General features: G+C 31.9%; 1 protein-coding gene across 2 annotated transcripts; it reads left to right on the forward strand.

The window, feature by feature from the left end:
• The first annotated feature begins 7,813 nt into the window (after positions 1 to 7,813).
• On the forward strand, positions 7,814 to 16,267 carry LOC134693066 (uncharacterized). Of its 2 annotated transcripts, none has more exons than XM_063553769.1 (7): positions 7,814 to 8,007; positions 10,052 to 10,412; positions 11,065 to 11,231; positions 12,652 to 12,814; positions 14,397 to 14,533; positions 14,917 to 15,064; positions 15,354 to 16,267. In XM_063553769.1, the coding sequence occupies exons 1-7, from the start codon at positions 7,971 to 7,973 to the stop codon at positions 15,625 to 15,627; spliced, it is 1,287 nt and encodes a 428-aa protein (XP_063409839.1). In that variant the 5' UTR covers positions 7,814 to 7,970; the 3' UTR covers positions 15,628 to 16,267. The 2 variants fall into 2 exon arrangements, with proteins under 2 accessions (XP_063409839.1, XP_063409840.1); XM_063553770.1 differs by having other exon boundaries at positions 11,065 to 11,210.
• Positions 16,268 to 17,014: the final 747 nt, after the last annotated feature.

Below are 17,014 nucleotides of genomic sequence, written 5' to 3' on the forward strand. Positions count from 1 at the left end.
TATCTGTTCATGTTGTTTAAATTAAAAAAAATATACAACTAATCGATATCATAGGTTACATTTGAAATGAGTTTGCCATCGAATTCTATTTATGCCAAACAGCTTTAACGTTTTCCAAGGGTAGAAATCGATCTTTCAATGTTTCTCCAAATTATATGTTTAAACGCGATCAAAATTAACCAGGCTGAATAATTAATCTTGCATTCCAATGCTAAAAACCAACGGTCAAACCCATACAAAAAACAAGAAACATGTTGAAACTACAACAAGAAACGACAACAACTGAACATCAGATTCCGGACTTAGGACAGGGGGTTAAACGTTTTAATAGGTACCAACCATCACCCTTTTTCTGAAACAACAGTGTAACATCACAACATAGAACGACACGCTAAAAAAATATCAACTGAAATGGCTTAACCCAATCAAAAGACATATAAACACAAGTGAACATATACCTGAACGAATAATTTTGATAAATACAAAATCAATAAAATAAGGGGTTCTATTTCAAATGTGACGTCACTTTGTTCGTTTAGGCTTTGACTAACTCGGCTGCGTATTTTTATGTGCAAGATTATGTTTTTTTATGTTATGTATCCGTTTTTTATTCTGTCGATAGTCAACACTTCGGTTTTATCAAGTATATCTATAATATCTGAACTTGGAAGATTTCCAATATATTTTAATATTATAAAAGGAATGTTATTGTACTGGTATAGATTAGAGAATTTAGGTGATAATTTTCCTCTATTAAAAGAGGCATATACACAATCAAAGACACTACATCACATGAATATAACATCATGGTATGGTTCAATAAATGTTGTTTTTAAAATACTTGGTATTGAATATACAAATGCCATAAATGCTCCATTTTGTGAATCCTTATACAAATTTAAGAAATATATACAAACCAAGCTATCAATATTGTTTATTAGCTGTTGGAAAAAACAAATAGATAAATTTTCAGACAGTAAACTGAAAACCTACCTTTTATATAAAACAAATTTTGGTTTTGAAAAATATCTAACATTGATCAAGAATTTTGAACTTAGAAGAAGTTTTACTAAATTACGTGTATCTTCTCATAGATTACAAATAGAATTAGGTAGATATCAGGGTATTCCCCGAATTAACAGAATATGTAATAAATGTTCTTCCAATACTGTCGAAGATGAGGCTCATTTTCTATTTGATTGTAACAAATTTGAGGATGATAGAAATTGTATGTTAGCTAGTATTGCACAATATAATTCTTATTTTAATCATATGAACAGTCAAAGCAAAATTATCTGGTTATTTAGTGTAGAAAATGTTGAGTTACTTAAAATAATATGTAATTTTATATACAAACATCTTCCTTAGTGAAGATTAGTTAAAGGAGATCTATGTGTGTATATACATTTGATTGGACATAGAAAATTATATTCATCTGAATATCACAAACATACTAGCCGATTGGGAAAAAAAAATAAAAATTGTTAAGATATATTATTTGTTCAAATGTTCTCTTATATCCTTGAGGCATCGTCCCCTGGTATCAACTGCATTCAAGTTACCTATGATGCTTCCTTGTTTGCTTTTGATACAGGTAGGAAAGAGACATTTACACACATTTTACATGCCTATGGCCCATAAGGTATCGCCCCCTGGTGTCAGCTGCCTTTAGGAAACCATAATGCTTTCCTATTTGCTGCTGACACAGGATGAGTCATGGACATGTTTAATTTCTACTTTCTTTTTGGCTAATTATTATATATTTAATTGATCCAACTTTTTGTGTACTATACATATGTGGATATCTATTTTTCTTTTTTTCTTTTTGGGCTACTTGTTTGTTATCTATATCAACCACACTTGCAATAAAATGCATTAGTATTAAAAAAAAACATACTATAGATTCTTTATCTACGTATTCTTTAAGAACTTAAATAGTTCTCGTTTAACTTTTTTTTTTTTTATCTCATTGTTTGTATTGTATTATGAAAAAAATTATTGATGTTGTAATGTTTATGCCCTTTGGGGCCCATAATTGGAAAATAAAATATCTTATCTTATCTTATCTTATCTTATATAGTCATTTTATAAAATTTACTGTTTGCAATTGTATGAATTATATATTCTAAATAATAAGGATGTTCTTATCCCAGGCAGAAAACCCTAGCCGTATTGGGCACAGTTTTTGAACTTTTGGTCCTCGGTGCTTTTCATCTTTGTACTTGTTTTGGTTTTCCAACTTTCCATCTGAGAGTCACTGGTTAGTCTTGTGTGGACGAGCGTATTGAGTTCTAAACATGGTACCTTTTGTTAGCTTTTATTCGTTTGTTTCTCTGTCCTATATGTTCTCCCATTTATTTGTAATGTAGTCCTGTAACGGTGTCATTGTAATGTTATATTCAACATTGCCATAAAAGCGGGAGTTTTGGCATGCCACAAAACCAGGTTCAACCCATCATTCTTTTTTTAAATGTCCTTTACCAAGTCAGGAAAATTGTCATTGTTTTATAGTAGTTCATTTCTGTGGGTTACATTTTGATGTTGTGTTTCTGTTGTGTCATTGTTCTCCTCTTGTATTTGATGCGTTTCCTTCAGTTTTAGTTTGTAACCCGGATTTTTGTTTTCTTCAATCGATTTATGAGTTTCGAAAAGCGTAATACTACTGTTAGATATAGAAAGATGTGGTGTGAGTGCCAATGAGACAACTCTCCATCCAAATAACAATTTAAAAAAGTAAACCATTATAGGTCAATATACGGCCTTCAATACGGAGCCTTGGCTAACAACAAGCTATAAAGGGCCACAAAATTACTTGACGTGTAAAACCATTCAAACGGGAAAACCAACGGTCTGATCTATATAAAAAAGAGAAACGAGAAACACGTATAAATTACATAAACAAACGACAACTGCTGTACATCAGAACCCTGACTTAGGACAGGTGCAAACATTTGCAGCGGGATTAAACGTTTTAATGGTACCAAACCTTATCCCCTTTTCTGAAACAAAAGCATAACATCACAACATAGAAAAACACACGATAAACGATCAATTGGCAGGTTTAACTCAATAAAAAAAACGCTGCCTTTATTTTAACAGTTTGAAAAAAGTCAAGCATATCAACCTTGAACAAAATGCCGCCGAATAGAATAATTTACACAGGTAAATGAATGTAATTGTGTTGTAAGGTATAAATGGAGAACTATGGCATGGTATTGGTTGCAAAAATTTGATATTTTTCATTCAAATGCAATATTTTTCATTTAATTGGTATATTTTTTCATTTATATGCAATATTTTTTCATTTATATGCAATATTTTTTCATTTGTATGGTATATTTTTTCATTTATATGCAATATAAAAAAGAAGATGTGGTATGATTGCCAATGAGACAACTATCCACAAAAGACCAAAATGACACAGACATTATCAACTATAGGTCACCGTACTGCATTCAACAATGAGCAAAGCCCATACCGCATAGTCAGCTATAAAAGGCCCCGATAGGACAATGTAAAACAATTCAAACGAGAAAAGTAACGGCATTATTTTTATAAAAAACAAATGAACGAAACACAAATATGTAACACATAAGCAAACGACAACCACTGAATTACAGGCTCCTGACTAGGGACAGGCACATACATAATTAATGTGGCGGGGTTAAACATGTTAGCGGGATTCCAACCCTCCTCCTAACCTGGGACAGTGGTGTAACAGTACAACATAAGAGCGAACTATAAAGATCAGTTGTAAAAGGCTTAACTTGTCAGATGGACAAAAGCGCAAGTGGACGTGGCCGGGTCCTTATACATCCCGACACAAAAAGACACAATGAACCAGCTTATTATTTATACTAAACAAAACTCAAAATATAACAACTGATATCTAACAATCGTTTTGTTTGCCTCAAATGTCTTTTTGGCAATGATAGGCATGTCTGTAATCTATTTTTTTTTTATTCTGATTATAATATCATAAATATATAGTGAAAAGGGGCAAAACTTTGATTTCTCAACAAACCAAGATGTCCAACTAATTTGCCGTTTACATGTTGTTCAAAGTGCAATAATAGAATTTAAGTCATGTACTTAAATTCAGTTATCACGGTGCGCTGTACTATTACAATGGTTGGTTATTAGTGAGTTTGAGAAAACTAAAATTTCATTGGTGGTTAGTGAACCATACTATTTGACGTCACAATCCTTTTTTAATTCGGGTCCAACAGGAGAGGCTGCTTAAATAACTTGTTGTTATCAGAGGAAAATTTTATTCATAATATATATGCCAGTACGGTTGTCATAATCAGCAATATGCGGGTAACTTCATTTTTCAGTTATATACAACATGTATAAATTATGAGAATAATAATATTAAAGGCTGTGGCCAAATACTGCCAATTTGTTGTTTGGTTTTAATAAACATCTGGGATAACTTCTGATGAAGCATGTGTATGAGTTGTGGCTAGATTGTGCATACAGATTAATAAACGATAAACTGAAAATATTGACACAGAGACTTTGATAGTTTAAAGCAAATTTTGAAATTAAATGGCAATAATTATAAACTACGCAAAACATTGAACGTGAACGAACCATTCTGAGAAAGATGTCAAAAAGTATTCATAGAAATGAAAATGTGTCAGTGCTAAAACAACTGCATACAAAATATAAATAAAACCTTCTACTGCATGGTGGTTCTGTATTAACTAACGAACTATTTTGTCCCCTGACCTAATCACTAAAAACGAACATATGGACACGAAACAAAAGTTTCAAAGTCAACAAAACATGACTCAAAGGGCCTACCAAATATCATTGACCAATCCCTCGTTGTTTCCTATTAACTCACATTTGGTCTCTTGTAGAGAGTTGTCTCATTTGCCATCATACCACAACTTCTTTGTTTCTTTTTTTTTTATATATTAATCACATAATAATGCATGTATGATGCCGACAGAACCCATGGGTCTTGATGTTATCGACTTTGTCGAGGCGAGAAAAAAACCCAACAACATGCGAATGTGCATAACACTTGAAATTGTAAACGAACCTGAAATTCCTCATATTTGCATTTCAAATGAGGATCTTAAAATTAACAAAATTAATTGAACACTTGATGAAGAACGTATGAACAAATACGTCACCAAATATACATAAGACGATGTTGCACGAGTGCCAATGAGACAACTCTCCACCAAAGTCACAATTTGTATAAAAGAAAAACCATTATAGGTCAAAGTACGGTCTTCATTACGGAACCTTGGCTCACATCAAGCAGTAAGCTATAAAAGGCCCCAAAAATGACTAGTGTTAAACCATTCAAACTGGAAAACCAACGATCTACTCTATATAAAAACGAGAACTGCATAAGAGCGTCGACTGGGGTATATAAACACCCATACAAGCTTAAAGACCCGTCGTTATCTTTTATGGTAGGGTACTCCAATTTCACGATTTTTTTATACAAAAAAGAACAATCAAACATTATATAAATAACACATAGCTGAGAGGGTGATAGAGCAGATTGGTACCCCGAGAAAACATTGTCAACCGCGGCGAAGCCAAGGTTGACAATGCTTTTTCAAGGGGTACCAATCTGCTCTATCACCCTCTCAGCTATGTGTTATTTAATTTATTATACTGAACGTCCTACCATTTTTGTCTTTTACAGATTAGTTTTATATCAAAAGGATTTTCTATGACGTCACGTACATAACAACGGTACGAGTATTTGAAATAAACAACAAGATGTTTTTATTTTGACAGTTAAATAATAAAATTTGATCCAAAACGTAAAACTTAAGCATTGTATTCATCTACTTGATGTAAATTCAATCCATTGTCCTTTAAATTGTCGATGTTTGATTGGTTTAGACGAGAGGGTAACATTCAAAAAATTGTCACCCTCTCAGCTATGTGATAGAGTAAAATAACACCCTCGTATTAGCCAATCAAAATATGGCATTTTAACGTAAAGTATAATAAATCATTTTAACAAATAATCACAGGTGTTCTGGTTATGAAGTGTAAGTATAAAAACACGGGGATAAGGACATTCGAATGTTCATGCATTCAAATATCTAAAGCAGGTCAAAGAAAGAACAAGTTTTTGAATTACTCAAATATTCTCATATATCTTTGTTATTGTTTTATACCGATTGTCAAGGAATCAATTTTGTTAATCGTTAAACTAAAAATGCAGTGGTGGGTTCTTTGAAATGTGTGATTAGATTTTGGTTCAATGTCGTTTTTTATACGTTTTGATTTGTTGTTCTTTGGGTGTTGGGTTTTTAAAAATCATATATACATATGTATCTAATTGTTTGAAGTTAATGCATTTACATATATATTATTTCTTGACCTAATATGCTTATAAAAATAATTTACAAAAAAAAACAGCACCAATATTGACAATAATGTTATTTTTAAATATACAGGTACCATATATTCGTAAATTGGAATATTTGTTAAAATAACATTTTATGTGAAATAGTGTACAGAAAGGCATTACAAATGGTTCATGTAAAAAAAATCGTAATAAGAAGTGACGATAAATGTCCAACAAAAAATCGTCTGTTTTATATCGATTTCGATCCGACAAGATAATCTGAAGTCCAGTCCCCTCATAAAAAAGGAAAGTCAAAAAAGAGAAAGTCAAACAAAAAACAGATTTGAAAGGCAATTAATATTATAATGATTACATGTATACTCCAGTCACACCATGGCAAAATATCACCTCTTGAAAAAAGCCATATTTTCATCAATTGAAAATTATCGAAGGAGATATTTAGGATACACATACAGTCAATTCTTGAATGTTATGAGCGTTTAAATGGTTCCATGTTGAAGGGCTCATCGTAACTTTGAGGTGAAACAAAGATAATTACGACTAGAGATGAAGGACAACATAACTGTGACATTGAGATGAAGGGCAGCGATAAAAGATCTGGTATACTTTGCATTTAGTTTGGTAACGTGCGCTCATGTATACGTAGAAACCAGTTATTTAATTTAAAGAAGACTTAGAAATTTTACTTATATTGTAAATATTTTTGGTTTATCATATAAATTAATAGTCTCATAAATTCTAGCTCTGTATAGAATGGCTATTGCTTTTTTGTAGTATTGTTTTACAATTTATAAAATATCAATTATTGTGCTTGTTGAGAGGTGTGACTTTATAAAACTGTTAAATTATGACTATTTATGTTATGATTTTCTGTTTGGAATCTATACACCATACATTTTCTTCATAAACATGATGAACACAAAATGAAAAAATAAATAAATATATCTGGTCAAGGATTTGTATAGTCTCACTATACAAATCCTTGATCTGGTCATATAATAGATCAATAAGATAATCATAAAACTATTGAAACACAAATAAACATTTAACAAAATGAACGAATTCGGTCATATCCATTTACGTCAGCTGACGATTTGATTGGGTATGATAGTTTGCTGTACAATGAAATTAACAGTATATAATAATGATCATAGTAATGTTTGTACATGTACATTGATTAAACTAAAAACCCTTACAAGAAGCTGACTCAGTATGTTACATGTTTTACTGCAGTTACAAGCTCTAACGCCCTGAAGGCCCAGTGAAAACATATTATTTTGAGTATATGACATATTTGTAAATATTTGTAATTATTACTGTACCTGTTAAATATTAATTAGAAGTATCATATACCCCGAGGTTTGAAATACATCATTGAACACAGTCAAGTTTAGATTGATGCATTGAAAACTTATTAATTAATCATCTTAAAGAAGCATTTTTTAAATCACCCGATATTTAATCATTAAACTTGATCATTTGACGTCAATCTATACTATCATTTCGGACTTACTAGTATTTATATTTCGAGTTAGATTCAGTGGGCTTGATTTGCGTATGGTTGTGAAGAAACTTTTAAAGAAACTAAGCTCATTTTAAAAAGCAATAACTTTACAGGATGTCTACCATGGAATCGTTTCTTATTACATTTACATGTAAGTATTTTTGATTATTCAATATACATGTATTTAAGAATTGAATGCTTCTTTTTGTAAATTTATTGGGGTGTAAAAGCGTTGACCGAAGTACATTTTGTATGAAGCGCGGAAGCGTTTCATTTTAAAAATGTACGCACGGTCAACGATTTTACAACCCTATAAAGTTACAAAGAGAAGCATTCAATACTTATAATCACATTTATTAGCTAGGATCATGAAAACACGATTTTTATCCAGTTTTATTTAATTCACCTGTGCACTTTATTGTGGGACATCGTGTCATCATGCATAATACATTTTATTGTCTAATGCATTTTTTTACGGAATTACATGTGATGTGCAGTTAGCCAATCAGAATAACGTATTAGAATGAAACTAACATCTAATGTAATTATTTCGAAATGCAAATGAATTTACCAGAATACGGCAAGTTTTTCGTATAAATACCCTTCTTTACACAATTTTAAAATAAAACCTGTGTATAAATTACTTAAAATATAATAATTATATGCCAAAAAAAAGTGTTGTTTAAAATAGAGTAAGTTATAGAGCTCATTTATTTAAAATTCAATTATCAAGCGAACTATTTAACACTACAATTAGTCTAAGCGCTCTACGTGCATGTTTAACTTGTACAAACACGAAACTAAAAATTAAAAAAATACGGTTAAAAGTATACAAAATTAAATCAAATATGAAAAATTAAGACTCAAAAAACTTCTTCTTATTGGTTTAAAAAAATGGATTCAGCAACAGATTCGATATTTTATTAAAGTCTCACTTCTTGCAATACATACATATACAGTACATACAGAGTATATACACAATATAAAACAGACAATACACACATAAAATACAAGTACCATTCTTTTATTATGAGAGACTGTAAAACAATTTCTATATAAAACTAGTTAAAATACATACGATTTTTAAAATAATTTCACTTCAAGAATATAAAAAGGTATTTCTTCTACTTAAAATATCAAAGCAGGTTTTGGCAACCGTATCATAACAATTAATGTTTTTAAATAAATAAACAAATTTATCATCATCAGACAAATCATTAAAATCGACATTATATTTCATAGCTTCGCTACATAGACAAAAGCGCAAATCTGCATATAAGGGACATGATAGTAATACATGTTTTTCGTCTTCTATGTTATCATTTCACATAAAACACACTCTTTCGTCTACATTTTTATTTTCATACCGCCCTGTTTCAATTCTCAACGGAGCTGCTATTATTAGTTATTAGTTTCTCTCATTTGGTATCTTGTGAAGAGTTGTCTCATTGACAATAATACCACATCTTCTTTTTTTTATATAAATAATTAAATGGACTAAGAATTTGAATAGTCATACTCTTATCTTTTGGAATTGCTGAATACTATACTAAGAACTACTTTGTATTCAGAAAATTATGTCACCGAAATACATCGCCTCATAGTAAAAAAAAGCTATATAAAAATGTACAGAAACACAACAAATTAAATCAAAATGTACAAAATATTATTACAGCAATCATAGATCAAGTCTCTATATTATAAGCGATCACCAATGCTTCTTTGATTACATGTTTCTTTAGTCCCTTTTCAAATATTGTTATAATTGTAATGTGCAGGAGTTTTTATTTGCTAGATAGACTCACTGATGGTTTTATTTTTGCTTTTTTACATAACGTCCAGTGAAAAGTATTTCATACACATATCATTTTGGATAAACTTTAATTAAACTTGTCTCAAATAAATATATGTATGTCGACAAAAAAGAGGCTACATAGGCTTCAATTGTAAGTGTGCACAAACTGTATGGACTGGTAATGAGAGCGGGACTATGAGTTTTGATTAAATGTACTATCAGACCAAAACAAAACAGTTTGTCGGTCTTCAAATCCATTCCCCGTAAGAAAGCAGCGAGCGACAAAACGAGCAATATTTTAATTTTAAATTTGATATGCACATCATAATATTCAAATCATTACTATTTATCCAGGCATTTTTGAAACGTTTGTTGTAAACGTTTCGTCAATTTATTGTAGGCTTAACAATGATTTTGCAATCGGTTGCCCAGTCAGTACAACCTAGACAGCCAGGACAGCCGGGACAGCCAGTACAACCAGGACCAAGACAAGCATTTCCTATGAACACCAGACAAAATCAAGGCAGAGTCCAAGCTCAGAACGTGCCTCAATCGACACTACCTGGTAACCCAGTCAACCAACAGGGAAACATTCTTCGTCAGGCTGACTCATGCGTGATGGAAGTTATTTCGATTAGTTCAAATTGTTTCCAGAATGCTGGATACCAGTTACAACTTGTCGATGCTGTTATTTCTAACGGAACTATTACACCACTGCCACCAAACGCCAACCTACTAGATCTTAGACGCGCCCTCTGCAAGTAAGTTAATGCCTTTTAGCCAAAGTTTTTCAACTGGGTGAATTAATATAGATTAGATGTGTTCATGGGTATACCTGAAACTGTCAACTTGAAAAGTTGACCCCTCACATTCTAAATAGAAGAACTCCGTAGTTGTTACGGAGACCTAAACTTTTGATTTTGGATAGAATGCTTTTTGTGTCAAAAAGCCAATGAAACATTTTTTTGATACAGTATGTAAAAATATATCTGTATCAAATGGTTGATTGTTGTCTTCTTAACGCCAAGTAGAAAAAAACGTGTTTAGTTTAATTAAAAAAGACTGTTTCTATTCACGCCGAAATAAAGAAATATCAATATAATTTTATACTTGTAATAAAAATTAAATGCAAACATATTGGCATATTCTATGTTTTGGAATCTATCGGTGTATTTATCCGAAAGGTGTCAGTTATGTTGTCGTTTCTGTTGTCGAGTACATCTGAGAACAATATGTTCATGAGTACATTCACTGAGAACTTCTTATTATCCATGGGACAATTAAGAGCTTATCCCTCTATAAGGTATGCATAATTATACCAATATTTATACAATTATTTCAAATTATAATATCGTGAACAATATTGCATATCTAAAATACAAATTTGTAAATTTCAAATGATATTTCTAACAGCATCCGACCTCAAGTGATACAGTGCATTATTCCCGCCACATTAAACAAGAGAGGAGCTGGATCTTGTACAGATCCTCTGGAATTTAACTTTGCAGAAAACCAGGTTGTACGAAGATTGTCCTCCCTTCAGGATATGTGTGGAGCAGGTACATCTAATACTAACTCAGGTATAACTGGTTCTTTTAATATCTATCTATATCTTTCGTATATCTGGTCCTCTCTATACTTTCTTTCTATGCCATACACGCAATGATGATGGCTTTCTTTTAATTTTAGACATATACTCAATATATATGTAGGATTGTACTAAACTAACCCTACTCATAACTAAATCCTTAGTTATCAATATATTTATATAGGTTACCCTAGTTAACACTAGTAATAGTCTCGAAACCTAACATAGACTTTATACAAACCATATCATAACCCTAACCCAAACCTTAATTTAAGTACATGGACTGTTTTAGTAAACGTCGGAAGGCCAAGCTGGTTGTGTTTGAAAATATCATGTTACACCGTGTTTGAGAAAAACCCCAACAAATACCATTAAGGTTACACAAAATTATATCTCCAGGTCCTACTCCTAGGAAATCATTTCCAAATGTTTATTGAGTTTGTAGATTTAAAGTATTCACTTATTTATACAACATCAAAAAGGACACACAGAGAACAGACAAATCCTCATATGGTCAACATTCAAAATTCTAGTTTTATCAATAGAAAAATTAAGACAAATTCAGTATTGTTCATAACAGGGTAGTAGTACCTATATAAGTCACAAGCTGTAGTACTGTGTAAGAAAATGACTATTTTATAATGCTTTTCGTTTTAGCTGTTACAACTGTCTAACACTGGTACCTATCTGTATTATAAGTACTGTTGTTTTCGCTTTGCAAGTAGGAATATAATATTCTTATTGAAGGCATTGACGATGTTATACCTCGATCGGTTATTGATTCTATCGAAAACCATAACGGAGATCTTTTTAGCGATTTTTTATCAGATGTCAATTTTGCTATGCTAAACGGTCGATTAGGCGTTAACTGTCTTCTGATTGGTTAAAATTATTAGTTTTATTTTCAATGTTGTCAATTTTGATGGCGACACGCCCACTCTGACGTTGTGTATTCATACGCCAACATGTGTGTACTTTGTTATTGTGAATATAAACAATATAAAAAGTTCTTTGAGCCTTTTTTTGAAAGAAATTTATTTAAAATGAATGGCAATAATATATTTTGATTTTATTGAACCATAAAACTAATTTTTAACTCTTCACATTTTACATAATCCGCTTCGCGGATTATTCAATGTGAAGAGTCAAAAATTCGTTTCATGGTTCAATAAATTCAAAATAGATAATAGCCATTCATTAATTAAATTTACACATCTTGTATTATGTCGCAAGATGATTTATTCACTACCGACTAAGCGATATCTTTACTATGTATTCTGAAATATTGAAATACATGTAAATGGAAATATTGAAAAAAGTACACATTAAAATCAAAAACAACCAATGAAACAATTTGTTTTGGCTGGACAGTAAGTAACTGTATTTTTTAATCAGGCCATGTTTTACTAAAGGTAATTTACCAACATCAAGACCATGTATCCAAACAGCCAATAGAGACTTACAAGGTTGCTATGGGAAAATTGGATTGACAGCAGATATGTTTATTTCTAATGAAACTGAAATTAAAGGTGCTATTATCGGAAAGGATAACCCAGCTGCATCGAAATTTTGCGGGTATGTACAGCAAATTGTTTTCAGTTGCGGGTATGTACAGCAAATAGTTTTCAGTTGCGGGTATGTACAACAAATAGTTTTCAGTTGCGGGTATGTACAGCAAAAAGTTCAGTTGCGGGTATGTACAGCAAATAGTTTTCAGTTGCGAGTATGTACAGCAAATAGTTTTCAGTTGCGGGTATGTACAGCAAATAGTTTTCAGTTGCGGGTATGTACAGCAAATAGTTTTCAGTTGCGGGTATGTACAGCAAATAGTTTTCAGCTGCGGGTATGTACAGCAAATAGTTTTCAGTTGCGGGTATGTACAACAAATAGTTTTCAGTTGCGGGTATGTACAGCAAATAGTTTTCAGTTGCGAGTATGTACAGCAAATAGATTTCAGTTGCGGGTATGTACAGCAAATAGTTTTCAGTTGCGGGTATGTACAGCAAATAGTTTTCAGTTGCGGGTATGTACAGCAAATAGTTTTCAGCTGCGGGTATGTACAGCAAATAGTTTTCAGTTGCGGGTATGTACAACAAATAGTTTTCAGTTGCGGGTATGTACAGCAAAAAGTTCAGTTGCGGGTATGTACAGCAAATAGTTTTCAGTTGCGAGTATGTACAGCAAATAGTTTTCAGTTGCGGGTATGTACAGCAAATAGTTTTCAGTTGCGGGTATGTACAGCAAATAGTTTTCAGTTGCGGGTATGTACAGCAAATAGTTTTCAGCTGCGGGTATGTACAGCAAAAAGTTTTCAGTTGCGGGTATGTACAACAAATAGTTTTCAGTTGCGGGTATGTACAGCAAATAGTTTTCAGCTGCGGGTATGTACAGCAAAAAGTTTTCAGTTGCGGGTATGTACAGCAAATAGTTTTCAGTTGCGGGTATGTACAGCAAAAAGTTTTCAGTTGCGGGTATGTACAACAAATAGTTTTCAGTTGCGGGTATGTACAGCAAATAGTTTTCAGCTGCGGGTATGTACAGCAAAAAGTTTTCAGTTGCGGGTATGTACAGCAAATAGTTTTCAGTTGCGGGTATGTACAGCAAATAGTTTTCAGTTGCGGGTATGTACAGCAAAAAGTTTTCAGTTGCGGGTATGTACAGCAAATAGTTTTCAGTTGCGGGTATGTACAGCAAATAGTTTTCAGTTGCGGGTATGTACAGCAAAAAGTTTTCAGTTGCGGGTATGTACAGCAAATAGTTTTCAGTTGCGGGTATGTACAGCAAATAATTGTCAGGTAGACGTAGAAAGCGACATGCCATCTTTGTGGTCGATTTGCATTGTTGTATTCATATGTGATAGAATTATTACTATTTATTACTCTTTATGGGGTTGTTGTTGTTGTTGTTGTTTTGTTAACATGTTTACAATACAAGCAGGTTGTGAAGTTGTACTTGTTGCATCCCTTATTGGTTCGGTGGTCTTGTTGGTAATTATACCGTAAAATTTCTTATTCAATCAAATAATTTTATATTTGGGACAGACATTATGAGTATTTTCAACATATCAGTTTCTGTAAGTTTTTCACTGTGAACATATAGGACATGTGTGTTCAAGTATGCGTCAAGTATTGCATTAACTTTGTCAAATATTTAACAGACTTCGTGGTAAACTGTTTGGATGTATGAGAGACGTTTTGGATAACTGCGCAGGCGCTGCCGAGTACCTGTTGTTGACCGGATACGACCATTCTTCCATGGAAGCCAGCATTGAGGTTCTCTGTGATGATATAGAAGGTAACTTTGAATATGTCTAAATACCAGTGATACTCACACTTATACGGTTTTAATTTTTTTATGTCATTTTTGAAATTCACAATGTATTTTAAAATCATTTCACAATTTGTACTGTATACAGTAAGTACGACGTAAAGGTTCAGAAGACAAACTACACTCGTATGAAGTAATGTTGTTATAAAGTTATGTTGTTATACTGTGCTTTTCTTTGCTCTTTCATCGACTTTAATTCCTCATTTTGATGCTTATGAATTGTAAGAAATGTAATTGCGATGTTTTGAACAACAACAATATGGAGATCACCATTTGATAAAGTGTCTATATTTCATGGTAATCTATCTTATCCTAGAGTACAATTGCATATAGTTTTTGTTTCGTTACAGTATATATTGATGGTCTCCAATGTTTCCAAGAGGCAACCACGGATGTGAAAAATTGCATGGATAAAATGTCGTCTGGAATGATTGATTTGGCAGCAAGACAAATCGAGTTTGGAATGAACCAAACAGCATTTTTTAAAGAATATTGCACGTGAGTGAAGTTTTTCTGGGTATTGTTTTGTAATCTTTGATATATCTTTTTAGAGGCATTTTTTTTAATTGGTGAAATGTTATCTCAATCTGTTCTTCTTATTAGTATTACATGTAATATAATTTGTAATGATTTTTTTGTAATTAATATCATCATTATCATTGTTATCATTCAGTTTCTTCCATTGAATTTAATTAATGAACATGTACAATACATGTATAAAATTACACATAATTAGTGTATTATTATTGTTTATACATGTATTTCAAATTATACTTTCATGTTTCAGCATTCGGGTTAGCCATCTCCAGTGCGATATGGGTGCATGGACAAGAAAATGTTCTCCTGCCAGTGTCGGGCTCAAAAATGAGTACGAGTGTCGTCTACTTCCAAAAACTTGTCAGAATGACCAATCACTACAGAAAACATTGGCAAATGAAGCCTGCAGCATTGACAATTTCGCGCGTAAACTCAGACAAGTATCAAGTGCACCATTCACAAGAGCAACAACATTTACTATCAGTATAACCACGCTAATCCTGTCGGCCATTTTTATGTTGTAAAATGTTATCACTAAAACTGTGTCTTTCATCGTTTGTTATGAAAAGTGCTTTTGTGCATATAATGTATAATAGATATATTTTTTTTACCTTTTGTACAGCTGTAAACAAAATAAATTGTAAAGATTATAGAAATCCTGTATATGTAAATTGTGTAGAATTGTTTCTTAATGAGGTATATTCTGAACAATCTGACCTCCAATTTAGTTATAATAATGAAGCACATGAAATGTATATATTCTAAACAAAGCACAATTATCGCCAGTAAGTATGCAATACAAAGATAAGATCATGATTTTTTAAAAATTGTCTTTTTATCAAATAAAAAAAAAATGTTTATATTTTACGGTAAATGATGTGGCGGGATACTTTATTTTACAAACGAAATGTATGAAAGAAATGAATTTTAAACTAGATTAAATAAGAAGTTCTACAAAAAGAGTGTAAAAAAGTAAATTTGAAATGTATAATAGCATTAGTTTTGACAACAATAACATATAAAAACACAGTTTGCAGCATATTGCTTATGATAGAGCCAAGGATGTTGCAATTAATATCAACATTGCAAATTTAGAGTTCAATATCTTTTTGTTGAAACCCTTTCTCTCAAGCATAATATTTTAATAAAATTCAATATGATGTCTTTTCTTGTTTTCTTGTGTTATATTTAATCGAGGAATACCCAACATATCCCAATTTTAAAACTAGAAACAACCATTTACTAGATTTAAATGGTTACTGAATCCGTTCTATTCAAAGATATTCGTTTTTTTCAAATAAAATTGAGTACTAGTTCAGTTAAAATTGACGTCACACTAAACTCCAAAACACATAAATGAACTAAAATTAAAAAAAAGCATACACAACTTTAGTACAAAAGGTTCCTGACCTGAGACAGGCGCCAAAATTCGGTGGGGTTAAACATGTTTTGTGAGATCTCAACCTTTCCCGTATACCTCTAGCACTTGTAGAATAACAAAAAAAAAAAACCAACAATACGCACCGTTAAAAATTTAAAAGAAGTACGAGTCCGAGGTCAGAATAAGTAACAAAAGAAACTAAGCCAAATGACAAGACTTCGTTTAAAAGTGACGCAAATGGTTATATTGCATGCAGTATTAGTTGGTATTGCTTTATTCATAATTTCTCGTATAATAAACGTTTATCAAGCCAATTGCTTTTTCTGGATATGTTTTTATTGGGCTTCTCTGACCATTTTTGGAATTTCAAAGTAAAGATAGAGTATTTAAGATTGGTATGTACTAGCAAAGTTGGGGTTAGCGCCAGTGCTTGTCCCACTATTTTTGTTTAGATATTTGTGGTAATATCATCCAAAATAATCTGTAATTGTCTAGTACTCGGGGCAATTTGCACCTGGCACGCGACATGT

This window comes from Mytilus trossulus, chromosome 12, assembly GCF_036588685.1.
Source record: "Mytilus trossulus isolate FHL-02 chromosome 12, PNRI_Mtr1.1.1.hap1, whole genome shotgun sequence".
Classification (NCBI taxonomy): Eukaryota; Metazoa; Mollusca; class Bivalvia; order Mytilida; family Mytilidae; genus Mytilus; species Mytilus trossulus.